The sequence below is a fragment of the Canis aureus genome, chromosome 19 (genome assembly GCF_053574225.1).
Source record: "Canis aureus isolate CA01 chromosome 19, VMU_Caureus_v.1.0, whole genome shotgun sequence".
Classification (NCBI taxonomy): domain Eukaryota; kingdom Metazoa; phylum Chordata; class Mammalia; order Carnivora; family Canidae; genus Canis; species Canis aureus.
The window spans coordinates 49299403-49324979 of NC_135629.1; the positions used below are offsets into that span (position 1 = coordinate 49299403).

The following is a 25577-nucleotide window of genomic DNA, read 5'->3' on the forward strand; positions in this document are numbered from 1 at the left end:
CCCCTACCCCAAAGAGAGCCAGAGTCCAAGTTTGGCAGGGACAGGCAGGTTTTATTCCAAGCACTGGAGAGTGGCAGTCCCCTCTCCCCCAGAATGACCCTGGGACAGAGGGATGAAAGCCTGGCTTGGCAGAGCCTGGGAGGTGGGTAGCAGCTCAGAGCAGGAAGGGGATGATGGGCATGCGCAGGGGTGGGTAGTCTCGGAACTCCTTCAGGTAGCTGCGGTGCTTGCCCTTGGCCCAGATGGTCATCTGAGTGAAGCCCACCAGGGAGAAGAGGGCCACTGTGGGACAGAGCAGGGGCATCAGGGGCCGCACATCCAGGGCCCTGGATGGGCGGGGTCCCACGGAGGGACAGCGGGCTCACCTGGGAGACATTGTGTCATGATGGCAAAGCCAATCCAGGACCCCACCTGTGGGGAGAGCAGGCAGGGGTAAAGGTGGGCAGGGCTGGGCTGTGCCTGCATTTCTACAGAGGCTTCGCCCACGCCCCAGAGCCACCCCCCTCCTCAAACCCTTTCAGAGTGAGGGGGTAGAAATCGAACTCCAGCGCCAGAGAGCCCTTGAGTACACCGGGGCATGAGGAAGCTGCCCCCACAGCCCCCTACAGCTGCAAGCCTGGCCTGACACACCCAACTCCCAGAAAGGCTGGCTTTTCCATCTCCAAATGCTCCAAGCTGCTAAAGCGGCCGCTGAGCCAGGCACCCCTATTAGGGGCTGGCCCCTCCACGTGGGGCCCCCACCCCTGGAGGAAGAACAGAGGTGAGAAGGACAGACCCTCACCTCGTAGGTGTAGTTGGGGCAGGACACCAGCAGGAAGAGCCACGTGAAGGGGTTCTTGGTGGGGTATGGGATCTTCCTGGTCTTGGACCCTGGTAGGCAAGACAGGAGGGGCAAGTGAGACCTTCCCTCACCAGCCTGCCCACCTCCCCTCGTCTGGGACAGGCCACTCACCCGCTGGCCGCAGGTCTCGCAGGGCCATGTGGATGGAGAAGTTGCCAAGCTGGCAGATCTGTCAGAGCAGCAGGGTCAGCCCAGAGCCCCCAGACTCCCCGCCCCATCCCCTCCTCCCAGCCTGCTTACCACGAAGATGGCCAGTGCCAGTTTAACCTGCTGAGCTCCGTAGGCTGAAGGGGAAGTGAAGAAGGGAGGCCCATGAGGGGAGAGCCAGGCATGGGGGGAGGCTCATGGCAGGGGGAACAGGGTAGGTAGGGCCCAAGGCCACTTACTAGGGGGCGTGTAGAGAGGATGGTTGATGTAATAGGCCATCCAGGCGGCAAAGCCCCAGTAGTAGGTGCAGTTCTGAAAGTGAGCAAGGCTGGGATGAGGCCTGGCCTGGCAGAGGGTGGCACCAGGGATGTGCAGGGTCCGGGGATGCATCCGAGTGGGTCGGGCTGGGAGGAGGCCAGGGTCTGGGTGGACGCACCCCAGGGCGCTCACCTTGAAGATGTTGCGCAAGGGCATGGTGCCATGGGAGAAGCGGTGCACGAAGAGCGTCTCCAGCAGACGCTTGACGTAGTGGAATGAGTGGCAGATGCAGGCGAGGCTGGGGGGGGAGCCGGCTCAGCTGGGGCAAGTCCAGCAGGCCTTCCCCCCTCCCCCCACCGCCCCCTTCCACCTGGCCCCACTCACTGCACCACCGAGTGCCGGCTGGACGTGAAGTCGTATTTGTGGCCGTAGATGAAGGGGACGCGGAAGTAGAAGAGCAGATAGATAAAGAGGGGCCCTGCGTACTCAGTCAGGAAAACCTAGGGCACGAGGAGCAGGTGAGTCACCCCAATGTGGCTGATGGGAAAGGAGTCCCCAGAAAGGGCTAGGACTCACCGTCACCCAGCTGATCTGGGCCCCCAGGTCCCGGAAGTAGAGTGTGGCCGTGGTGCCCACGGGCAGCTTCTGCAGAATGTCCTCATCCTTCAGGGACTTGCCCTCTGCAGAGACCGGCCAGGACTCAGTGCTGCCCGGACTTTTGCCCACCGCCACCCGGGAGCCTAGGGGTGGCCAAGCGGACAGCTATACTCACTGGGGTCCAGGCGGAGGGACTGGCGAGCAGGGTACCACTGCGGATCTGTGGGGGAGAGGAGGGCGTCACAGCACACAGCCTAACAGCCCAGGGACCCCACATCTCCAGCGCATGGACGAGGCCTCTGACGTCTGTGCCTCCAGGACACAGCCGAGAACAGCCCAAGTAGAGGCGGGATATTGTCCTTCTGAAAGCCCAGCAAGGGCGTTCCTGCCAAGGGCCACGCAGGCCCACCTGCCCCAGGCAAGCCAAGAGAAGCCTGAGCCACAGGGAGGGCATCACTGCAGGACCTGGGGGGAGAGGCATGCAGGACGGGGTACCACCCTGAGGCCCCTGCCCATAGGGGTCATGGAGGGCAGGGCAAATGGGCCCTGGACTTACGGGTCTTGGTGAAAAGGTTCTTGATCTCGGCAATGGTGGCATGGGGCTCCACCTGGGGGAAGCACAGGCCGCAAAGAACTCAGGGCAGGGTGGGGCATGATCGAAGACCTGTCCTGGTGAGGGGGGATGGACGGGGGACCTGGGCAGCTGCTATGGGAGGGGGAAGGCTGGAGCTCAGGCCCCCCACCTACATGCCCAAAAGGAGCAGCCAGGGCCCTGCTCGAGTGGGAACAGCTGTAGGCCTGAGGTCCCGGTTTTACCAGGACACCCCTGGCCTAGCTGGGAGACAGCTGGAGCATGGGAAGTTGGGCCCGCTTCTCTGCCTCTCCTCCTCGCCCCCGCTACAGCTCCCTCAGAGTGAAGGCCCTCTCGGGGCCAGAACTCCCTGGGACAGGAGCCCTTTCCCCCTTCCTAGCCTTGACAGGGGGCAGGTCTCAGAACTCCCACCTTCTGCCCAGGCCCCAAAGCCCTGCAGGGTCCACAGAGGCTACTTCACCTCCTCCCACCAGGAGGCCAGCTCCTGGCCACACCCAAGGCCCATCGCTGCCCACTCTACCCCAAGCCGGCAGCGACAGGCCTGGGGACAGTAAGTACCCTTCGTACTCCTGAGGGGTAGGTGGGGTGTCAGGACACAGGTTGGAGGGACACAGTCCAGCTGGACAGCTCCCATGTCCTCAGAACCAGAAGCCCCAGGAAGGCACAGGGTCTCAGGCCCAGTGCCCTTGGCCCAGTACAGCTGGCGCCACAGTCCTACCTTGTCCAGGAAGCACAGCTTCTCCCGTGTCTTTGCGTCCAGAATCTCCACCTCGAAGAAGAGAACGGCCTTTTTAGGTTTTTTGGTCGCTTTGGCGGGTGCGATCCGGGGGAGGCCGTTGAGGCCGAGACTAGGGCCGGGGCCGAGGCCCTGGCTGGCCTCCCGGGCCACCATGCTCATGTTCAGGTCCATGCTGCCCCGCTCTGCCCACCGCAGCCAGCGGCCCCAGCTGCCGGCCCTCAGCCCCCACCGCAGACCTCCCCACGCGAAGCAGCTCTGGGCCGGGCCGGCGCGATCAAATTCTGCCGCGGTGCTGGAAAGGAGCCCGCGCCTGCCCTGGCACCGCCGTCTTCTGTGCAGATGTAACCCGAGTGCCCCGCAGCCATGGCCCAGCTAAATATAAAACTGCCCCAGACTGAGCCCCCCAGGAGCCGTGCCACAGACCTCCCAGGGGCGACCCCCAGGGGCTGGGTCTCCCCAAAAGTGAGGCTTTCTGGTGGACACAGCCCCCAAACAGCCCAGGGAGGCAGGGATACCTCCCCTGCGGCGGGCACCAAGGTGCCTCCAGCCCAGGCCCCATGCAAGGCGGGGTCAGCCACTGGAGGAGGGTGAGCGGCCCACGAGCCACCCAAGCCCCGGCGCCCAGCTCAGGCCCGCAAAGTTCACTGGGCTTGGAGAAATCCCAGCTATTTTGAGAATCCGAGAGATAGATCATCCATTTCCCCTCCTGAGCTGTAAGAGACTCTGCGGATTACTTTCCTTGTGCATTTATGTTCCCAGGGAGGTGACAGATTCCGGACTTATTGGTGCAGAGAGCCTCTAAGCGTGTAAAGGGTCAGGAAACCAAGTCTCCAGCTGCATCCTCAGCCTGCACTGATGAGCCCTTGGCCCTTGCCTCCCTGCCCTGCCTCTCCACTCACTTCTCACTTGTAGGTCCATGCAGACCTCACTCAAGGCCACCTCTAGGGCAGTGTTCCCACTGCGTCCGCCCAACATAGCACCCTTGCCTAGGCCCTGAGCCCCACAAAGCCCAGAGCACACTGCCTGGCCGCCCCCACCCCACAGCTCTGCCTGAGTCCCCACACAGTGGCCAGACAGGAGCAGAACAGCAGGGCAGACTGGGAGGGACAGCGGCCTCAGGGAGGATGCAGCCCACCCGTCCCAAGCAGGTCACAGAAGGTACCTGGAAGAGCAGTGAGTACGTGAACTGCTGGAGCTGGATGGAGGCCCAGCAGTGGTCAGCTGATCCCAAAAGGCCCAAGTGCTCCCATGGGGGGCTTGGCCCAGATGCTCTTAGACATGGGGCCGTGGCAGGCAGTGCTGACTCTAACTTCAAGTCAGCCCCTGGCCAGCAGGTGCTGAGAATCCGTCCCACCCCCTGGTAGACCCTTGGTCAGAGGCAGATGGGGAAAGGAGCAGAATGAGAACCCCAGGGCAGGACCCCAGCCTGGGCTCTTTGAGGACATAGCCACCCACCTGCAGCCCAGGCAGACGGATCCACTGCAGCCAGCTCCCTCCATGCTTCCCCCAATAACGGGGCATGGTGGGCAGCACCCAGGACTGAGTCTGGCCCCACCATGCAGTCACTGGGTGACTAGCCCCTCACTTCTCTCTCAGCCTCTGCTGGGGGGCAGGTAGGAAGGCGTGGACTTCAAGGAGCCATAAGGGTCGTGAGGCAGTGTGAGCGAAGCACCAGCACGGTGCCTGACAGTGCCCCAAAACCTGAGGCCACGAGCCAGCGGGAAGGGCAAAGGCCTGGGTGCAGATCCTGCAGCACAGAGGCCCATTTGCCAGCGGGAAGGGCACAGGCACAAGCCAGCGGGCACAGAGGCCCATTTGCCGATGTACGCTATGCCCGCTCCATACCACCTACAGGAGACGGCCCAACACCCATCCCTGGCCTACGCCGCCTATGATGCTGTGCTAGACGGAGGGGACCTGCTGCCGACGGCAGGCTCTGCCCAGCTGTGTGGACTTGGGGGGCAGGTGACCGAGTCCCTCTGAGCCAAAGAGAAGGACCAGAAAAATGAAGCCGGTCCTACTGCCCAGAGTGCCGGGCCCCAGCAAGAGGACTTGTAGGAGAGGGAAGAGGCACATGCAGAATGTGCCAGAAAGGGCTAGAATAGCAGGGCCATGGGCAGGCAAAGGGCCTGCCCCGTGGCAGCAGGTATATTAATAGTTCCTGGGTCCCAGGGGGGCAGTGCCCACATGCCTCCAGAGCCCGTGTGGGGCAGGAAGGCAGCACCGCGCCTCTTGGGAGAGGAGGCCTCTGAGTTCCTGCTGAACCACTCAATAGCTTAAAATACAACCGGCCCCTCTCCCTGCTGGCCAGCTGCTGAGGGAGGGCTGAAATCCTACTCCTCTCCCCCAACCTGGGCACCAGACCAGGGTCCCGGGGAGAGTCGGGGGCCCCCGACTGGCTGCCGGGAGAGGAAGCTGGTGGCGGGAGGGGCGGCCAGTAGAGGGGCACACTCCCAGTAGCCACAACCACGGACGCGCCCAGGCGGATCCCAGGCTGGAGGAGAGGAGCCCGCGCCCTCCCACAGGTAAGCCTGGCCACCCAGGGGCCCAGCCCGGCAGGGTGGGGCTGCCTCAGCTCAGGGCCACTCTTCTGCCCCCAAATCCCAGGACCCAGCAGCCTTCACTATGAGAGAGGTCTGAAAGGCCCTGAGGGGTGAGGGCGATGTGGGACACAGGACCTCTCTGTACTATTTCTGTAATTCTCCATACGTCTGTAATTATTGCAAAATAAAAAGCGAAATAAAAGTTATGCTAGATGGCATAGGGGGAAAAAATATACTAAGGAAAAGAAGCCAGACACAAAGAATCACATATTTATGTAAAATGTCTGGAATAGGCAAATGCAAGGAGGCAGAAAGGCGGCACTGCCAGGGGCTGGGAAGGGGAGTGAGCACCCTGCCTAATGGGAATCTGGCATCTTTTAGGGACAATGGAAATACTCTGGAACTAAACCAAAGTGTGGCTGCAGCGGGGCAGACAAGAGTGTGAATGTACTCAATGCTGCTAAACTGTTCATTTTTAAATGGTTACTTTTATGTGGATTTCACCTCAATCAATTATTTTCAGGGGGGTGGCTAACAGGCAGGCCCCAATTACCCATCAAGAGAAGGTCCCAAGGCAGGGAGCAGCAAGGGCTCACCACTCCCATCCAACCCCCCTATACTGAGGGCCTAAACACAGGGACCCAGCTGGTCGTGTGCTTCCCAGTCTCTGGTTCCAGAACCCATCCACCCACCGTGCCCCTCCCCAGCCCACACCACCCCACATTGTGCTGTGCTTCCCTCTCCTTCCCTCCCTCCCTCTCTCCTTCCCTCCCTCTCTCCTTCCCTCTCCTTCTCTCTCTCTCTCTCTCTCTCTCTCTCTCTCTATCACACACACACACACACACACACACACACACACACACACACGCCTGCCAGGCCACCAGCTTGGGGTGGGGCCCAGGGTAGGCCTAGACCAGGTCAGAGGGTACAGACAGCTGCCAAGCACAGCTCACAGGCAGGGCTCCTGAGCACAGGGTAGGCAGCAGGCCCAGGCCTCATCCCTGGGGAGAAGACAGGCCAGCAGAAGGGAGGAGAGGTTAGCCCTTCTAAGGGAGCTAGAAGCAGGGGAAGGGCTGGGAGGGGTGTTACACTCGATGGATGGGTGAGGGGGGCCCCTGGCCCTAGGTCCCAGCACTGACCACAAGCAGGGGGTGTGGCACCACAGCCTCAAGCACAATGGACACAGAGGACAAGGACAGGGCAGACACGCTGGCCTGAGACACGGGAATGTGGCGTTGCGATGACAGTTCCACTAGCCTGGGAGGAATTCTCACCCAGGCGCCTGAGATTCCAGGGTCTGGCCAACAGCAACTCGTGGCATGCCACGAGGTCAAGGCATGGGGGTGGGGGGAAGGGCAGGACAGAGGGTGGGGCCGCAGCCCACCCTGAAAGAGGGGTGGGAGCCAGGCTGCAGCCTTCCCCAGCCTGGAGAGGAGTGACCAGAGCCAGTGCTGAGCAGCAGGGCCTCTGGCCTTCACTGTCTTCATGGAAATACATTGCAGATCAACACAGCACCAGTAGAAAAGGGGGTGATGTTTTCTGAGGACTGTTCTGAGCCAGCGCCAGTGCCCAGAGCAAGGCTCTAGGGATGAACCCCATCTGGCGGATGAGAAAACCAGAGCAATGGGAAAGCAGAGCAGTTATGCAACTACATGAGAGGCCCAGGGCCTTTGCACATGCTGTTCCCACTGCCTGGTCCACTCTCCCCAGACCCCTCGGGGCTCCTTCCTTCATGTCCTTGGGCCTTTAGATAAATTCTCAGTGAGGCCCTTCCTGACTCAAAAATAGCAACCCCCAGATAGCAGCTCCTGAGGGCAAGGACTGTCCTGTTCTCAACCATTTCCCAGCACTCAGAACAGCCCAGCAAGAAGGCGTGCTCAGTAAACACCTGCATGAGGCAACTGGGCTTGCCCAAGGTCACACACATCACGACCTAAAGCTCCCTCGCCACTACCCTCTGAGCCAAGGCCCTGCCCTGCTCCTCCTGCACCACACGCCAGGGGGCCCTACCCACCTTGCCAAACCCCAGGGCAGCAACAGGGTGGAGGCTGCTGCCTGGAGCTCTCCCTATCCTGGGCCGGGGACCTAGCTCCAAGGAAGCCTCTCTGAGGCCTACAGACATGCCCACCTGCTCCAGTGACCCCGGGGGGTCCAGCATTCTGGCAGCTGGACCCTCCTGCCAGCTCTGGGGCACTGCTCACCAAGGGAAAGGGTCAGTGACCAAGCCAGCTCCAGTTCCCGGGGAAACTCGCTGTCTTTCTTCACCAGCAATCCCAACCCAGAAGGGGCTCCATGCTGACAGGCTCTATGTGGCCAAGGTCCTCAGAGGCACTACCACAGGCCCAGCGGCCCCCTCACAAGGAGGGCTCAAGGGCCTCCACAACCACGTGCACATCCCCCAGGCTCTGAGGTCAAGGGGACCCACTTACTTCCTGGCTGTGTGGCCTTGGACAAGTAACTCAACCTCTCTGAGCCTCCGTTTTCTCATCTCTAAAGTGAGCTGCCCCCACCTGCCATCCTACAGGATTACTGTAAGACTTACAGAGATAACAACCAAAAAAAGTATGTAAACGTGCCCGGCCTAAAAGTGATCCCCCTAAAGAAAGAGTAAATGCGATTAAACCGATACTGGCAAAATAGTACTGGCAGGTAAGCAGGGCGCCTGGCCCTTTCTCCCCAAGTCCGAGCACGGCCATGAAGGATCCCAACCACAGGGCACCAAGGTCAGAGAGGTGGTGCCATGATGCTCATCCAGCTGGTGACCGCGCAGCCCCAACCCTAACAATAGCAAGACACGTGCGGGTGGGAGAAGCGGGGCCGCAGGGCCGTCCCCACCGCACTTCACCCCCTTCACCCCCTTCACCGCGGGCCAGCGCGGCGGCCTCGCCTCTCCACTGCCCCCTCGTGGCCGCGCCCTGCACTCCCCCCGCGGGAAGACACCCTGGTCACCCAGGCAACCGGGATGGGACCAAGAGAGCGAGCGCTGCCTCGGGCTCTGCCACCTGCCAGCCAAGAGGCCTTGAGAGCAGGGCCCCACATCCATCCATTCCTTCCTTCCTTCATCCACTCCTGCCTGCCCCCCTCCCTCCCCCATCTCAGGGGCTGCAGCGAACCTTCACAGAACAGCGTGCCCCAAGCTGCCTGCGCTGTGGGGGAGGAGGGATAGGCAACAGTGACATGGTGTGTCGCCAAGAGTTATGGAGAAAAACAGAAAGAGGAGAGGGCAGGTGGGGGAGGAAACCGATTTTCAAGGGAGTGGTCAGGGAAAGCCTCCCTGAGGAAGGGGCATCTGAGCAAAGGCCAGAGGGACATGAGGGAATGGAACAAGTGCAGCAGGCAGAGGGAACAAGGGCCCTGTGGACAGTACAGAGTGAGTGAGGGGGGAGGGAAGGGACAGGGCAGGTCATGCAGGGCCTTGTGTGCCATGGCTCCGGCTTTTACCCCGAGTGAGGGGGGCGCCAGGAAGGGTTTGGGAGTAGAGCAGGGGTGGGATCACGTGCTCACAGGCAGCTCCTGGGAAATCAGACTAGGGCAGAGGCAATAATGGGGGGTGGAAGCAGGGAGGTGGCCACAGAGGAGTGAAAAGTGCTGGAAATCTGGAGAGACTATAAAGGCAAAAAGCACAGGGTCTGCTGAAGGTCTGAAGGAGTGGGGGGAGGGAGTCTGAAGTTTCTGACCTGAGCCCCAGAAGGGAGCAGTGGCAGGAGTAGGCACCATGTAGGCCAGGTGTGAAGTTTGTGACCGCTGATCCTGCCGGAGCTGCCGGACAGCCATGGCCCACAGGACCCAGGCCCCCTGCAAGGCCTCCAGGCGGGAGCCCAGCCCCCTCTTGAGCCTCAGCGTCCCCATCTTCACCAACACATCCAGGCCCAGTGCTCCCCAGACTCCTCCCATCTATGAACAAGACTCAGCGGCCACATCCCAGGGCCCCCTGGGACAAAGGGTAGGGAGAGGCCTGAGGGTCAGCTTGGCTTCCAGGTCACCCTCATCAGCTCCCACTTATGCACCTGGAATTTCTGTGCATCCTAATATGGGACCTGCCCATGGGGATACATCCAGAACAGCAGGCCCGGAGCTGCAGCACAGACCCCTTTCCTTATCCTCCCCTTTCAGCTGTACGACAGCTGAGGGAGCAGGGGCTGTTAGCTCCATTTCTCAGATGAGGAAGCTGAGGTCCAAAGGTTGAGGAGCACACCCAGCCCCCCACCCAGGCCTCTGGGGCCCCACCCCAGCCAACATGTACCCTGCAGAGGCCCCTGCAGAGACAGCGTGAGGCAGCACACCCTGCCTCCAGCAGGCTCTCTGGGACCCCACAGGGGTCTGCTTGCCGGGAAAAGGCCTCGCAAGTGGGCCACCTTGTGTGGGGGAGTGTGACCTTGGTGGGCAACATCTTCTCCTGGGGCACAAAAGGCCTGCTGTGGGTGCCAGCCCTGCTCCATGCAGCCTGGGACTCTAGGCTGGGCAAAGGCCCTGACACATACTTTGGCCAAATGGCCCCGGCGCTCATGGCCCCCAAGACCCCCACTCAGGTCCTGAGGGGATGGAGGCCTGGCCTTGAGCAGCAGGGCACCCAGCCAGCTTACCCACTTCATGGATGCAGAGGTTTGGGCACAGTCGCCTGGACTCACCAAGTAAGCACTTGCAGCTCCCTTTCCCTTCCACTTTCCAGAAATATCGAAATCACACTGCTCATGCCAACGTGGCTGAGAAGATCTTGGGCTCAGCTGCCAGGAAGCCAGCACAGGCCGCACCTGCTCCGCCAGAAATACCTCCTTCCCCAGTGGCCTCTGCTCGTGACCCCATTTCTCTGAGGTGCCTGGGGCAGTTGCACCAGCCTCCCCAATGTGCCATGGTGGGGGCAGAATGTCACCAAGGCTGGAAGGGCTGGGAGACACTAACGACCCACTCCCAGGCTCTCACCAGCCAGTTCCCACCTCCCACTCTGCTGGCCAGACAAGAGGAGCTAGTGTCTGCCAACGTCCCTAGGCTCTGGGATGGGGGACAGAGGCTGGCGGAGCACCATGCAGCCGAGCAGCATCCTGGAGAACATTCTCTGGGTGCTCCTGTGACCCCAGGTTGGTCACTGTGATCACAGGAAGCCCAACCTGAAGGGGACACTGAACCAACATGGCAGGGACTCAGGGTCTCAGGCCTGTTGACCTGCTACTCACTGGCACCCACAGCCCACGCACGTCCCACCCACCCCGGGGCTGGCACAGGCCTTATCTCCCTGGCCTCCAGGGAACGCTGTCCCACCCAGAGCAGAGCTGCCGGGGCCTATGCCATCTGGAAGTGCCTCTGCGAGTAACATCTATCACATGCCTACCTTGTGCCAAGGACTGTGCTAAGGCCTTCACCTGCATAACTCACCTAGCCTCCCCTGGGTCTGTAAGCTAACTGTGACCCCGGTTAGGCAGCTCCAAAATGAGGGGGCCCTCACCCAAGGCTCATGGCCAGGAAGTGCCAGAGCCAGTGCCAACCCGCCTGCTAGGATCCAAAGGCCCTGCTCACCACCATGATGTGATACCACGGCCACTCTGAGGAGGAGAGTTGAATGCCAACAGGAAAAGAAGTGAAGGACAGGCCCCTGGATCTGATTATCTGGAAGGCATCCCCCTCCCTGCTGATACTCCAACTCCAGCACACTCGTCTTGGAGGGTCCAGACTCTGCAGAACATGTCACCCCCACAGGGAGTGCTTTGCAGGGGAGCCCAAGGGCTGAGCCGGCTTCCCCACCAGGCCTCATCCTCTAGAGGCCCCAGCACACTCAGATACCAAAGATGAAAGGCCTGTCACCTCCCGACACCACACAGAGGGGCCTAGGCAGGCTCAGCAGCTGCCAGCGGCCTTCCTGGCCTTCGCACTTCCTGTCGTGGCCACCACAGACAGAACCGCGGGGGGGGGGGGGGGGGGGGGGGGGCGGGGAGCTGGTGACACTGACATGGACACCGACACTGAGTGAGCGGCAGCGCTGCAGAGGCCGGACTCAGACCAGCCTTCCCTGCCTAAGCCTTAGCTTCTCCACCTGCTCAATGGGAATGTTCGGAAGAGGACCTAACACAGACAATGCTCGATGCTCACGGCCCCAAACCCTGCCTGCTCACTCGACCCCGCTGAAGAGCCCTGGCCTGGACAACCTAGGAGGGAGCCCAGGGTCTCCGAAGGGGGAGCTGGCACCCACAGCTGCACAAGCTCCTGGGTCACAGATGGGGACAGCCACCTCAACCAGGGCTGCCTTCCTCAAACGGGCCCTGCCCTCTGGAAGAAGCCCAACATCGTCCCCCTGAGGGACTCCAGCGACCCAGACCCTCCCAATAGGGCCTCAGCCATTCCCTGGGGCGGTTCCCCACCCCATCCTTGCCCTACCCCCTGGGGGGCCATGAACACCAAGCACCCAGCCACCACCAGCTTACACTGACCCTGTTGGACTGGCACCGTTACCCCATTTTACAGACAGGGAGGATGAGGCTCAGGAGCATAAGTCACAGCCCAACAACACCTGGCCACAAGCTCCCGGGGCAGGACCCCATCTGGTTTGGCTTAGAACTGAATGCTCTTCCTCCAGGGCTGTCCCTGGCCCTAGACCCTCTAGGGATGGCCTGGCTCTGCCCCCTCTGCACCCCTGCACTACCTGGCCAGGTCGAGGTTGTGACCATGTGTGGTCTCTGCATCTCTGAGCAGGAAGGTGCCATGAGGCCAAGAAGGGGGAAGAGCCAGGAGACACTGAGCCCTGCAAACACAGGCTGATGGGAGCAGCAGGAGAAGCTCATCCAGGCTGACCACCCACCTGCGTCCAGCACTTCCAGCCCACTGTGGCAGGCAGGTTAGTTCACCCCGGAAGCTCTCCCGGAACAGCCCACCCTGGGAGCCCCGTGGCCAGCCTTAAATATACGCACAGCCAACAGCAAATGCCTCCGGTACTCACAGTGTGCCGGGCACATTTTTTTTTTTTTTTTTTTTTTTTTTGCCGGACACATTCTCAACAAATTGTCTGACTATTAATCCCCTCTTGGGGAAACTGAGGCTCATTTCATTCACCGCATCTTGACTGAACACCCACTCCATGTTAGGTGCTGTTAAAGACTCTGGGGATTCGATTCAGCTGTGGAGAGAAATAGAAATCCTTGCCCACATGCAGATGACATTTTAGCGGGAGTGGGGAAGAAAGACAAAGTTACACCTAATGTTAGAAGATGCCATGTGCTACAGGAAAAGCAGAGCAGGAAAAAGAGACAGGCAGTGGAAGGGGAAGGGGGAGTATGCAGTTTTATATCAAGTCGTCAAGAAAGGCCTCCCGAGGAGATGCTGAGACAGGCTCTGAATGCAGCGGAGGAAAGAGCTATTGAGAAATCTGAGGAGAACATCCAGGCAGAGGAAGTGCCTGTGCAAAGGCCCTGAGGTGCAGCATTCTTGGTGTGTTCAAGCAACAGTGCAGAGGCCTGTGGGGCTGGAGGGAGGAAGGGAGAAAGGGACTGGGGGGTGGTGACAGGTTGTGCAGGGTCTCAGAGGCCACATGAAGATTTTGGCTTCTATTCCAAGTGAAGTGGAAACCCTGGAGGGTTCTGGGGGAGCGCAGGGATACGACCTGACTTGGGTTCTTAAAGAATTCTTCTGGACTACAGGGGAATAGGTTGGAAACAGGGAGCCCAATTCTGTCAAGATAGAAGATGGCTTACACCAAGGGGCTGGCAAATTATGGCCCATAGGTCAATTTTGGTTCACCGCCCATTCTTGTATAAGGTAAGATGGTCTTTTACATTTTGAAATGGTTGGAAAAAATTAGAAGAAGCCTATTTCATGACATGTGGAAATTACATGAAATTCAAATTTCAGGATCCATGAAGTTGTATTGAATGTGGCCACACTCGTTGGTTAATGTGTCATCTATGGCTGCTTTTCTCCAATGGTTGAGTTGAGAAGATGTCACAGGGGCTGTATGGCCCACAAAGGCCAAAATATTTACTCTCTGGCCGTTCACAGATAAAGCTGGCCGACCCTGGGCCTGGGCCTGGTGATGGTGGGGGTACTGATGAGAAGTGGCTGCAGAAGTACTCTGAAGGCTTAGCTACAGGATTTGCTGACTTTGGGATGCAAGGTGTGAGAGAATAAGCCGTCAAACAGCCTAGGAGCTGGGTGACTGGAAGGCTGGAAGTGCCATAACTGGAGTGGGGAAATGCAAGTTTGAGGGAGAATCTGGAGCTCAGGTTTGGATATTAAATCTGAAATGCCCTTCAACAGCCCTATGGAGAGCTCCAGCTCACTGAGAAAGCACGTAAGGCAGAGATGGGGGGATGCCTCTGGAAGCTCCACCAGCCTTTTCTGCTGACTGAGGAGTTCCCGATCATTCTCTCAGGAAACGCTTACTGAGCCCCTCAATGTGCTGGGCCCGTGCTAGGTGCTGGGCTTGATGAATGGAAAGACCTATGTGTGAGAGCAGTATGCTGGGCAATGTTCCAGGTGCTGGGATAGAATGGTGGGCACAGTTGAGAGGCCATGCTCCCCCACCAGACCTGCTCACACTCAAAGGGAACAGGGGCAAAGCATCTATCACCTATCTATCATCTATCACGTGGTCAGGATATACCAGGTGCTATGAAGAAAAGAAAGCAGGACAGGGGGCCCAGAGCACCACAGGAGGTGGTCAGGGAAAGTCCCTCTAAAGAAGTGTAATTTGAGCCACAGCCAGAATGAAGCCAAAGAGGGAGCACCAGCATGAGGCTCCCTGTGGGAAATGCAAAGGCCCTGAGGCAGCACACAGTTTGGCAGGGCTCTGGAACATGCAGAGGCTGGAGCAAAATGGACTTGAGAGTGAGCAGTTGAGGAGAAGGGTGGAGTGGAGGGAGACCCAGACAAGTACTTTAGGAAGTCACCACAACCTGCTCTGGTTTTGAGAAAGATCCCTCTCGCTGCCAGGGGCAAATGTGGAAGCAGACACAGCGGTGAGTCTCAGAAACAACACAGACCAGAGACCTCAATGGGGCCTGGACTAGGGCACAGAGGTGCCAAGTTGGGGAAAAGACTCTAATTCCTGGATTTTTTTTTAAAGATTTTATTTATTTATTTATTCATGAGAGACACACAGAGAGAGAGAGAGAGAGGCAGAGACACAGGCAGAGGGAGATGCAGGCTCCACACAGGGAGCCCAACACGGAACTCGATCCCGGGACCCCAGGATCACACCCCGGGTTGAAGGCAGGCGCCAAACTGCCGAGCCACCCAGGGATCCCTAATTCCTGGATCTTGAGACACCACTGATTCAAACCAAGTCACCAATTTGAGGGAGGGGGGGACTATCTACACAAATATAGGATATATATGTATATCTCAATCAACTTAAGGAATATGAAAACACCAAGGGGGAAGACTGTGCATGCTGGGATGGAAGGAGGACAGCTGAGGAGTGCAGGATTTCTGGAATGTTTATTAGGCCTACCTGTGTCTTTTTTTTTTTTTTTAATAGGCCTACCTGTGTCTTTTTTTTTTTTAAGATTTTATTTATTTATTCATGAGAGACAGAGAGAGAGGGGCAGAGACACAGGCAGAGGGAGAAGCAGGCTCCTTGTGGGGAGCCTGACGTGGGACTCGGGTCTCTAGGGACTCGGGTCTCTAGGATCACACCTTGGGCTGAAGGTGGCGCTAAACCACTGGGCCACCAGGGCTGCCCCCTACCTGTGTCTTTAAAGGGAATGGTGAATTAAGAGGAAAAGCCTGGCTCTCACAGTTAAGGAAGGGGTCCCGGAAGATGCCCTTGGCCATGTTCCCCCTGCAGCATTACTTGTGAGCAGCACCTTGAGCCCCACAGGCCTCTGCTGGCTCCACTCTCTGGTCGACAGTAAAATGAAGCAAGGGAAAATGAACCCAGGAATTCTGTATGCACATCCTTCCCCGTGCCTTCTCTCTCTGGCATACATGGTCACTTGTTTCACAGCATCTACTGAAGCCCCTGCCAGGGGCCAAGGCTTACAGAAGGTGCTAAGGCCTATGTGCAGAGAACATAGAGAACAGAAGAGGCACCAGGGTCATGAGTGTGGCATGCAGGGTCATGTGAATCTCTCAGAGGAGGTGGCATGCAAGCTGAGCCTTGAATGATGGCATTCCAAGATGGGAAGGGCAAAGCCACCTCTCCTGAAATACTGTTATTTAGGACAGGGGTTGCTCGGCTCAACCAATCCTGTCCTGAACAGAGACAGTGACAGTGGTTGACAGTGGCTCTCCATCCCCAGCCAGAAGATTTTGTTAGACTTTAGTCCCTGGAGTGAATAGTATTCAACAACATACTGTTTCAGATTGCACACATCCCTCCCAAGAATTCTGATACTCCCCTCAGACCCCACAAACAGCTATGTTCCCCCAAGCCCACCACCCCCCACCTGAGTCAGACTCCTGAGAGGTCATAGGAAACAGCTTCTCCCCACAAGAATAGTGGAGGCTCCAGTTCTTTGAGCTCTGTCCTGCTTCCTGATGATCTATGATGCTCCAGTGACAGTTGCTAAACCGCCCTCCCCCAAATTTGGCCGACCCGCCCTCACCCAGAGGACAGACACCATTCCCACGGGCCCCACCACAAAACTGGCATGGACCCAGCCAGTGCTCCCTGGCCCCATTATAAAGGAAAAACAGAGTTCAGAAGGACCTGGACAATGGCACAAGCCCTGCAGTCTGCAGGGCCCACTGAATGGCCTGGGGACATGCTTACATAAGAGCCTGGTTCGAGCAGGGACAGGGACAGGGCTGTGCCAGCCTGCCAGTCACCATGACCTACTGAGAGGCCCTTTATCCCTCAGAGGGCTGGGAAAAGCTCGTGGCCCATCTCTAACTAACCACGGGACTGGAAGCGGGGGGAGACCCAAACACCATCCACCACCCACTAGTCAGTAATAAGAAACAACTACTCTGTGCATTTATGTAACAAACACCTAAAACAAGAAGAGCCCCTCAAGGACCTAAAAATAAACCGCCCTCTAAAAGTTTAACTGTTAGGACAAATCAACAGAAAAGGGACTTCATCACTCTCAGGACAAAATCCATGGGTCTCTCTATCCAGTCGGCCTCATCACTCAACATGGGACACCCACAAAGTCTGGCCTCCAGGCCTTGGCACCAACTGCCCCCCTGCCCCTGTCATCCCCTCCCTAAAACCCCTGTCCTCAGGCCTCAGTTTAGATGAAAAGACTTTGAGGGCAAAGGCTGTGGTTAGTTCACCCCAGTATTCCTGAGGTAGGACAGGTACAGAGAAGAACGTTGAACGAATGAACTAATGAGTCAATGACAGACAAAAACAGTGGATCGCCACAACAGAAGGACGCTTGGATGAGGACAACCTGTCAGGATCCTACAAGGCCAAGGGCAGGTGCTATGCTGGAAGCTTGTGGTGAGACCAAGTGTGAGGAGGAGAAGGATGATATGGAACAGGCTGACCACGGCTGGGCTGGACCTGGGGCTCCTGACCAAGGAACCATAAGAAGCCAGCTTCCCTCGATCAGGATCACTAAGGACTAGCTCAGCCCAACACATGAGACACAGTTCTCAGCCAGGTCCCAGCAGCAGCCCCACAATCACCCTTCTGCTCTCCAGGAGCCTGACCACAGGAGATGCATTTATTCATCAAATTGTTCATTTCAACAAGGAGGCCCTGGCCAGATGCTGGGGAAGCTGCAGGAAAGAGATACAAAAAAGAGTCCCTCCCCTCATGGAGCTCAGTCTGACCATGAAGTACCCAAATGAAAATGCAACCACAGCCAGAGGGGGGCCAGAAGGAGAGGAACAGGGTGCTGGGGGATGAGGCGGAGGTCCTACTCCAGGTAGGATGGTCCAGGAAGGCCTCTCTGCATGACTTTAAAACTGAGCTCTCAATAATAAGAAGGGACCCGACAGAAGGTGGGGGTGGGGGGTACTCATTAAGCCTCTGCCTTCAGTTCAGGTCATGATCCCGTGCTCTTGGGATCAAGTCCCTCATTTCCCTCTCCTCCCCACTTGTGCTCTCTCTCACTGCCTCTCTCTCTCAAATAAATTAAAGATTTTATTTATTTGAGAGAGAGAGAGATAGCCAGACAGAGCATGAACGGAGGGGAGAGGGAGAAGCTGGCTCCTCACTGAGTAGGGAGCCTGACATGGGCCAATCCCAGAACCCTGGGATCATGACCTGAGCTGAAGGCAGACTCCCAACTGACTGAGCCACCCAGACACCCCCATAAATAAAATCTTAAAGAAAGAAAGAAAGAAAGAAAGAAAGAAAGAAAGAAAGAAAGAAAGAAAGAAAAAAAAAAGGGACCAGGAGAAAACGAGGAAGAGCATTTCTGGCTGAGGAACCAGCATGTGCTCAGGGCAGGAGCATGGCTGCGGGTATTTGAGGAGATGAAAAACAGAAGTTTAGGGATGAATGAGGAAAGCAGGGGACAGAGGATGACAAGAAGTCTCTGAGGGATGGTTTTGAGCCACAAGTGCTAAGATTTTTCCATCTACATGAGAAAAGACCCTTTGGCTGCTATTGGGTGGGAAACATGGCCAGGAGGGACAAGAACAGAGGCTGCCCCGCTTCTGGGTGACTAGGGAATGGTAACATCAGAAGACCAGGCTCACCTGAAGCACCCACTTCTTGGGACGATTTTTTATCACAATAAGGCAAAAAGTAGGTTCTGACTGTGCTCCCACTTCACCAAGGATCTTCCCGTGGAGAAAAAGTAGATCCCAAAATCTGACTTCCAATGTGTGTGGCAGTATATCAAGACTGATCACAAGCTTCTTCCTCCATCTTCTGGGCCTATTGTTTAGCATGAATCCATCTCCAGCAGCATGTCCAATGAATCAAGCCTCCATGGCCTTGTTCACAGGCAAGTTTTAAGGCATTCAAAAGAGGCCACGCACAGAAAGCATTTCTAATAACTTGACTGACTGGTCATCTGTCCAACAATTTGTCCTTAATGCTCTGTATCTTGACTGTGGGCCAAGAAGCGTGCTGGACACTCTACACCCCCCATGGCCCTCTGAGACAGGTGTCCTTATCCTGGCTTCACGGATGGGAACACTGAAGCTCAAGCAGGTAAAGTGCCTGTCCCAAGGGCAGACCCGGTGGCCTCCAAAGATCATGTCCTTCACGACCACAGACTTCATTCTTCCCTCAGTGCACAAGGACCTGGGCCCACCCACAGGGAAGCCCCCTCTGGTCTAGCAGAACCCTGGCTCTGCCACTCACCGTGGGACCAAGGGTGCATCGCTTCACTTTTTTGTGGCCCAGTTTCCCCACCTGTCAAACAGAGACAAGAACAGTCCCTCCCTCACAGATGTATTATGAGGATTAAGTGAGTTAACAGATAAATAGCACTAAGAATAAGTATAACATCAGTAGTGTATTGATGACGAGGACGATGCTCTGGCTGTCCCCGGGTATTAAGACATCCTCAGCCGCCACTGGCAACAGCAGCAAGAAGGTGTTAAGACGTAGGCTGAACTCAACCAGCCCAACGTCTCCGGCCAAACCTGTCAGTAAGAGTGCAGAGATTCCCGACCAAACTCAACTGTGTCATCGAGTCCCTTCCTAGCACAGTCCCCACTCAGGGCTGTCAACTCTCCACTTACCTCTCCTCAGGAACGAGCTATTCAAGAGGCTCTGCGCAGCTCGCAGCTCAGGGGAGCTCCTGAGTCCCATCCTGCGCTCACCCACTCCTGCCACTAAGATCCTCCTACTCACCGACCCCCCTCAGCCCCGCCTCCACCCCGCCTGCTCGCCTAGGCCCCGCCCACTCCTAAGCCCCGCCCCACCATCCCACCCCGGCCCCGCCCTCTACTTAAGCCCTGCTTTTCCCATCCCGCCCAAACCCAGGCTCCCAGCCTGAGGCACACCAACACGAGGAAGGTCTTTACACCTCACGGTGGCATTCCTGGCTTGCCAATCGGGCTCTCACTTCTAGAATTCTGGGGGGCAAGCAAGCCCATCCAACCCTAGGGCCAAGGGAGACCGTCCGCCAGCAGTCCACGCTGACCCACGGAGCCCCTCCCACGCTCCCTCCAGGGATGCTCCCATGCTCCCTCCCTGGGAACAATGGAACAGCACAGCCCACCTGGCCACCAGCAGCCTCTGGAAGCATCAGCTCGGCCAAAAACAACATAAGCAAACCCAGGGCTAAAGTCCGGCTACACTGCTTCCTGACTCTGTGACCTTCTGCAACTTAATTTGCTTCTCTTAGCCTCCGTTTCTTTATATGTAAAGTAGAATACTCGTGCCCACCTGATTCCTCTTCTCTGGATTAAGAACCAGACAGACCTAGGTCTGGATCCTGTCTCTGCCACGACGTGACCTTGGGCAAGTTCCCTCGCCTTTCTCAGCCTCGGGTTCCTTATCCACAAATGGGGGGACAGAGTACTCCACCTCTCAGGTTTTCGGATGGACACAATAAAAGTGACCTGTCCCTGCTATTAACCCAGCAGGACTATCCAGCCCAAGACAAGACACCAACCAGCATCCCAGCCTATCTACAAATGCAAAATCAAAGCCAAAGAAAGGCATTTTGGGAAGGCCTATTCTTTTGCTGCAGCACACAGAAGGGGATTTAGAGTGAAGAGACCAAGCAATCCCTGTGTCAGAACACAACACCTTTCTGCAAACAGGCACCAAATTTAAGGTACAAAAGTCAAAGGGATCAACATATTAAAATAGAGGCTCAGGGATGCCTGGGTGGCTCAGTGGTTGGGTGTCTCCCTTCGGCTCCGGATGTGATCCCAGGGCTCTGGGATCCGTCCCACATTGGGCTCCTGCATGGAGCCTGCTTCTCCCTCTACCTGTGTCTCTGCCTCTCTGTCTCCCATGAATAAAAAGAATCTTTAAAAATAATAAAAATAATAAAATAAAAGCTCAATAGCCAGAAAAACCCTAACTACCCTTCACCTATTCCAAAAGGACAAGAATTCAGAAGAAAAAATACAAAAAAATAGCAGACACCCAGATCCCACCTCCCAGATTTAACAGATATTTATATTAGATTCCTTTTTTTTTTTTAATAAAATGGACAGAGCTAAAGCCTTCCCCCAACCCCTCTATCTCCAAGCAATGGTTCCTCTGTGTAATTCCCACACATTTCTGACCTCTAACTGCAATTTATCCTTTTACTATATACATATCCATGAGCAATATAAGTCTCATTCGGTACTTTTTTAAATGTATCGAACCTTTTCCAACGTGGTTTTTTCCACTCAACAGGATGTCTGGAGATTTACTGAAGGACTGGGTAATCAAACTAGATTTTCTTTCACAGAACGGAACTGTGCACAACAGTAAAAAGAAATGAACCAGAGCTACATGTAGCACCTCCCCTTTTATGCATATCCTTTGATGATGTATTTCCAGCAATTTCGTAACATTCTTTAATATTAGCCTTTGCTTTCACAGTAGGTTTCATTTGCCCCCAAGGAGCAGCCTCAGAAAGGCTCAAAGAGGTTAATCAAGCTGTCCTGGTCACACAATTATTTACTGAGTGGCAGAGCCAGGCCTGTCTACAGCCCACACACGTATGACACCATGACAGGCTGGTCAACTTTCTCCTTCATTTTCACCTTCCTGCCTAGTTTTCTGGCTCTACACAATTGCCTCCAGACCAGAACTCTACTTCCAGAACTTTCTTTTTTTTTTTTTTTAATTTTTATTTATTTATGATAGTCACAGAGAGAGAGAGAGAGAGAGAGAGAGGCAGAGACACAGGCAGAGGGAGAAGCAGGCTCCATGCACCAGGAGCCCGACGTGGGATTCGATCCCGGGTCTCCAGGATCGCACCCTGGGCCAAAGGCAGGCGCCAAACCACTGCGCCACCCAGGGATCCCTACTTCCAGAACTTTCACATACTTATGCCTGTGGAGGAAGCTGAAGCAAAACTTGCCTGTGGCAAGGTACTATGTTGGCCTAGGATTATTTACAAAACAAGCACCAACTGAATGACCCTTTTTTGTGGGAGTGGAGGATCCTAAATGAGGGCAGTGGGGACCCCAAGAGGATGAGGCTTCCTCAGCTGCAGGTACCCAGCTGGGAGGTACTGATCTTCCCAGGAATTAACAAGCTCATTTACAAGATGCAGCAGCTGTTTTTCCAGTTAATACTGGGATCATTCCTTTGACCTTTCATTTGCAATGGCAAAAACAGCAATGAAAAAAAAATATCCTGTAGCCTTGGATAAGCAGGATAAGCAGTTCTCTTATCAACCCTGATCTGACCCCAAGACAATTCCAAGGCCTGCTCTGGTCTTCCAAGGAAACTACTTTAGCCAGGACCCAAGAGTGATCTACCCTATCTGCTTCATCTCAATTAGGCCACTGCAGGGATACTTTTTCCTCCTGGATCACAGAGGGAACACGGGCAGTGACAGTAAACTGTTACTGAAACAGCAACAAACCCCCCCTCCAGCCGGAACCCTACCTGCCATAATATCAGCCATCAGCCCTCATTAATAAGCAGCGTGACACTCAGGTGCATCTCACACCCTTCTGAGCATCACGTCTATCCTTTGTAAACTGCACTTCGAATCTCAGAGCCACAAAGGTCTTTTGAGGGAGGCTATCCCCTCAGTGGACTGGGGGTCACTTGGGGTGAAAAGATGGACTCAGTCCAAAATAGAAATATATTCTTTGATCTAGATCATTGGAACCTTTACTCAAACTTTGTTAAATGGGACTGAAAGCATCCCTGCTATTTTTATTGATCTACAACAAACACTTGGAGTAAAACTTAATCTGCTGTGAAACTGGGCCAGGAGACAAAGGCTCCTCCCACACAGAAACTGTAGCTATCACCTCAGAGGGTACTTGGCAAATGTTCGCAAAGAATAATAGATAACACAGCAAAATACCTTTTTTTCCCCTCCATGGTCACTTCGGGGTTTTTGTTTGTTGAATACATTTTTTTTCTTTTTTTCTTTTTTTTTTTTTTTAATTTTTATTTATTTATGATAGTCACAGAGAGAGAGAGAGAGGCGCAGAGACACAGGCAGAGGGAGAAGCAGGCTCCATGCACCGGGAGCCCGATGTGGGATTCGATCCCGGGTCTCCAGGATCGCGCCCTGGGCCAAAGGCAGGCGCCAAACCGCTGCGCCACCCAGGGATCCCTCTTTTTTTCTTTTTTTTTTAAGATTTTCTCCACTTATTTATGAGAGAGTGAGAGAGAGCAGGGGGAGGAGCAGAGGGAGAGGGACAAACAGACTTCACACTGAGCAGACAGCCAGATGCAGGGGGCTGATCCCACAACACTGAGATCACAACTGAGCCAAAACCAAAAGTCAGATGTCCAACCGAATGACCACTCAGGTGGCCCTCCCAGGTTACTTTGAACAGTGGGTTTAAAGCTCACCTTTCCTTCTGGGAGGAAAAAGATTGCAGTGAGGTAGAACATGTTCTCCAGTCCAAACAATGGTGTCAGGCTGTGCCCAGCTTCTGGAAGAAAAGTGCTCTCCCCAAGTGTCCTCAGAGGCCTACTTTATCTAGCTGCTAACTAAGAAAACTAAAATTAACTCTATTTTGCAAAATGCCACATGGAGGGATCCCTGAGTGGCTCAGCGGTTTAGTGCCTGCCTTCCGCCTGGGGCTTGATCCTGGAATCCCAGGATCGAATCCCATGTCGGGCTCCCTGCATGGAGTCTGCTTCTCCCTCTGCCTGTGTCTCTGCCTCTCTTGCTCTCTCTCTGTCTCTCATGAATAAATAAATAAAATCTTAAGAAAAAAAAAGCCACATGGATCTTCCATCCTGCATCATTTGAACTGTGGCCTTTTCTCCAAGATTGTAAGAAGGTTTGAGAGGGAAAACTAGATTAGAACTTTATCTATAATCATAAAGTTTAATGAGGCATCAGAGATTATAGAATCCTACCTCCTCATTCTTGGTACTAGTTCAAAAATGAGTGTGGACTTCTTCTGGGGTAAAGTTTTCAAAGACTCTGGGTTAATTACCAAAAATAATAACAAAAGGGACAGATGCAGCTAGCAGTATTCAACTTGTAAATAAAAACAAGGACTTTCACTTATATGTGAGGTACCTCATGTGGTCAACTTTCATAGAGATAGAAGGTAGTATGGTGGGGGCACCTGGGTGGCTCATTCAGTTAAGCCTGACTCCTGATCTCAGCTCAGGTCTTGATATCGGGGTCATAAGTTCATACTCCATACTGGGTAGTCAAAAAAAAAAAAAAGAAGAAGAAGAAGAAAGAAAGAAAGGAAAGGAGGAAGGAAGGGAGGAAGGAAGAGGGAGGGAAAAGAAGAAAAAGAAAAAAAAGAAAAGAAAAAGAAAAAGAAAAAAGAAAGCAGTATTATGGTTGCCAGGGACCGGGAGGAATGGGGCATAGGTAGTTCTTGTTTAATTGGGACAGAGTTTCAGTTTTGCAAAATCAAAAGGAAAGAGTTCTGGAGGTGGATGGTGGTGATGGTTGCACAATGTGAATGTATTTAATGCCACTGAACAGGAACTTCCAATGGTTAGATGGTAAATGTTATGTTATGTGTATTTTGCCACAATTTTTTAAATTGAGGAGAAAAAAATGATACCTCTACCTGCTTGTTTTCATTTGGGGACCAGTGTGTGGCCTAGGAGCTGGCAACTAAGACTCTGTTGTCCTGAGTTCCTCTCTCTGTCCTGCATTTACCATCTGGGGGCCTTTGGGCAAGTCATTTGACATCTGAGACTATTTCTTCACCTATAAAAATGGAAATAATAATAGTCTCCGACCTCAGAGGCCTATGAGGATAACAAAATAAGGTAACAGAATCTCATAGTACAAGAGTAATCTGACGCTAAATTATTAGTATGCGTTTTAACATAAACTAGTTTATTACTTAATGTTATATAAAAGTCAGTAATGACCAAATAATTAAATTATGAATATTATATTGTCAGCTTAGGTCGCTAGGCGCATCGGAAGACTTCGTTTTAAGGGAAAAAGCAGCCCAAGTTAGGAGTCAGAAGACCTGGGCTTCCAGAACGGCTGTGGCAATGAGATTTCTCCCTGGTGACACGCAGGGGTTGACAAGAGATGATCTCTTAGATTACCAAAGAGCAAGATCAGCTTTGCTGTTCGGCGGGAGCCAGCCCTGAAACTGCACCTCCCTCACCGCCTAAGCTTCCCCGGGACGTCCAGGTCGAGGGAAGGGGTCCAAAGGTCGTGCCCGAGAAGGCTGACTGCAAAGCCCCTTCCTAAACCTGAGAGGTGGCGCGGTGCAAGCTTGTACAAGACACCCCCGAATCGGGAGCGAGCGTCCCGCACCTTTGTTCCTCCCCGCCCGCTGGAGGAACTGCAAGGAACCTGCCAGCTTCCCAGATCCTGCAGAGACCCCCAAGAAAAGGCAACCCCAAAACAGCCCGGGTAGCAGAATTATAAATACCCCTCTGCACATGCGCACTGCGACTTACGAGTGGCCCCGGGGCACAACGAGCGCCCACTGCGCGTGCGCCGTCCCGCTCGCCCTTTGGGGCGCAGGAGCAGAAAAGGGGGCTCCCGTGGTCCCGCGAAGAAGAAAAACGAATGAGTCTGCAGCGGCCGCTCGGTGCAGGTTTCCTCGTTCCTTACCTCATAGTGCTTCATGGCTCCCTCACACGGCCCCCTACTGCTCCTGCTGCTGCCGCTGTCTACCCGCGCGCGACAAGACACAGGGTCCCTCACGCGCTCGCGACGGCCGCGCGAGACTAACCTCGGTTCCGCGTCGGCCCCTCCCCTCCCTGCCGCGCGCGTCCCTACAGCCAATCAGCGCGTGGGGCGCTCACCTTCGACCCCGCCCCACGAGGATGGTCTTGAGCGAGGACTCGCCACGGGGCTGGCCAATCAGCTTGCGGGACACACCGAGGGGGCGGAGCGCAGGCTAGACTGGACGAGCGGAAAGGTGCTTGGCCACCCACCA

The 25577-nt window shown here is 55.3% G+C and overlaps 1 protein-coding gene across 2 annotated transcripts; it reads right to left on the bottom strand.

The window, feature by feature from the left end:
* Window positions 1-30: 30 nt before the first annotated feature.
* TECR (trans-2,3-enoyl-CoA reductase) lies at window positions 31-25407 on the bottom strand. 2 transcript variants are annotated; one of them, XM_077859646.1, is made up of 13 exons: window positions 25250-25407; window positions 3154-3204; window positions 2400-2451; window positions 2019-2063; window positions 1823-1926; window positions 1631-1746; window positions 1439-1544; window positions 1228-1300; window positions 1082-1125; window positions 953-1010; window positions 782-870; window positions 366-411; window positions 31-282 (listed from the first exon to the last, which is right to left on the bottom strand). In XM_077859646.1, exons 1-13 carry the CDS (start codon window positions 25262-25264, stop codon window positions 155-157), a joined length of 927 nt encoding a protein of 308 aa, XP_077715772.1. In that variant the 5' UTR covers window positions 25265-25407; the 3' UTR covers window positions 31-154. The 2 variants fall into 2 exon arrangements, with proteins under 2 accessions (XP_077715772.1, XP_077715771.1); XM_077859645.1 differs by lacking the exon at window positions 25250-25407 and adding an exon at window positions 15493-15639.
* Between the last annotated feature and the right edge of the window lie 170 nt (window positions 25408-25577).

Bases quoted from the DNA above. Each gene is read 5' to 3' on its own strand.
- TECR (XM_077859645.1), bottom strand. From the start codon at position 15,624: ATGCCAGAGAGAGAAGGCACGGGGAAGGATGTGCATACAGAATTCCTG. The intron at 1,011-1,081 runs GTAAGCAGGCTG...CTGCTCTGACAG, and splicing joins TGGCACTGGCCATCTTCGTG to ATCTGCCAGCTTGGCAACTT. The intron at 412-781 runs GTGAGGGTCTGT...CTCTCCCCACAG, and splicing joins GCCCCAACTACACCTACGAG to GTGGGGTCCTGGATTGGCTT.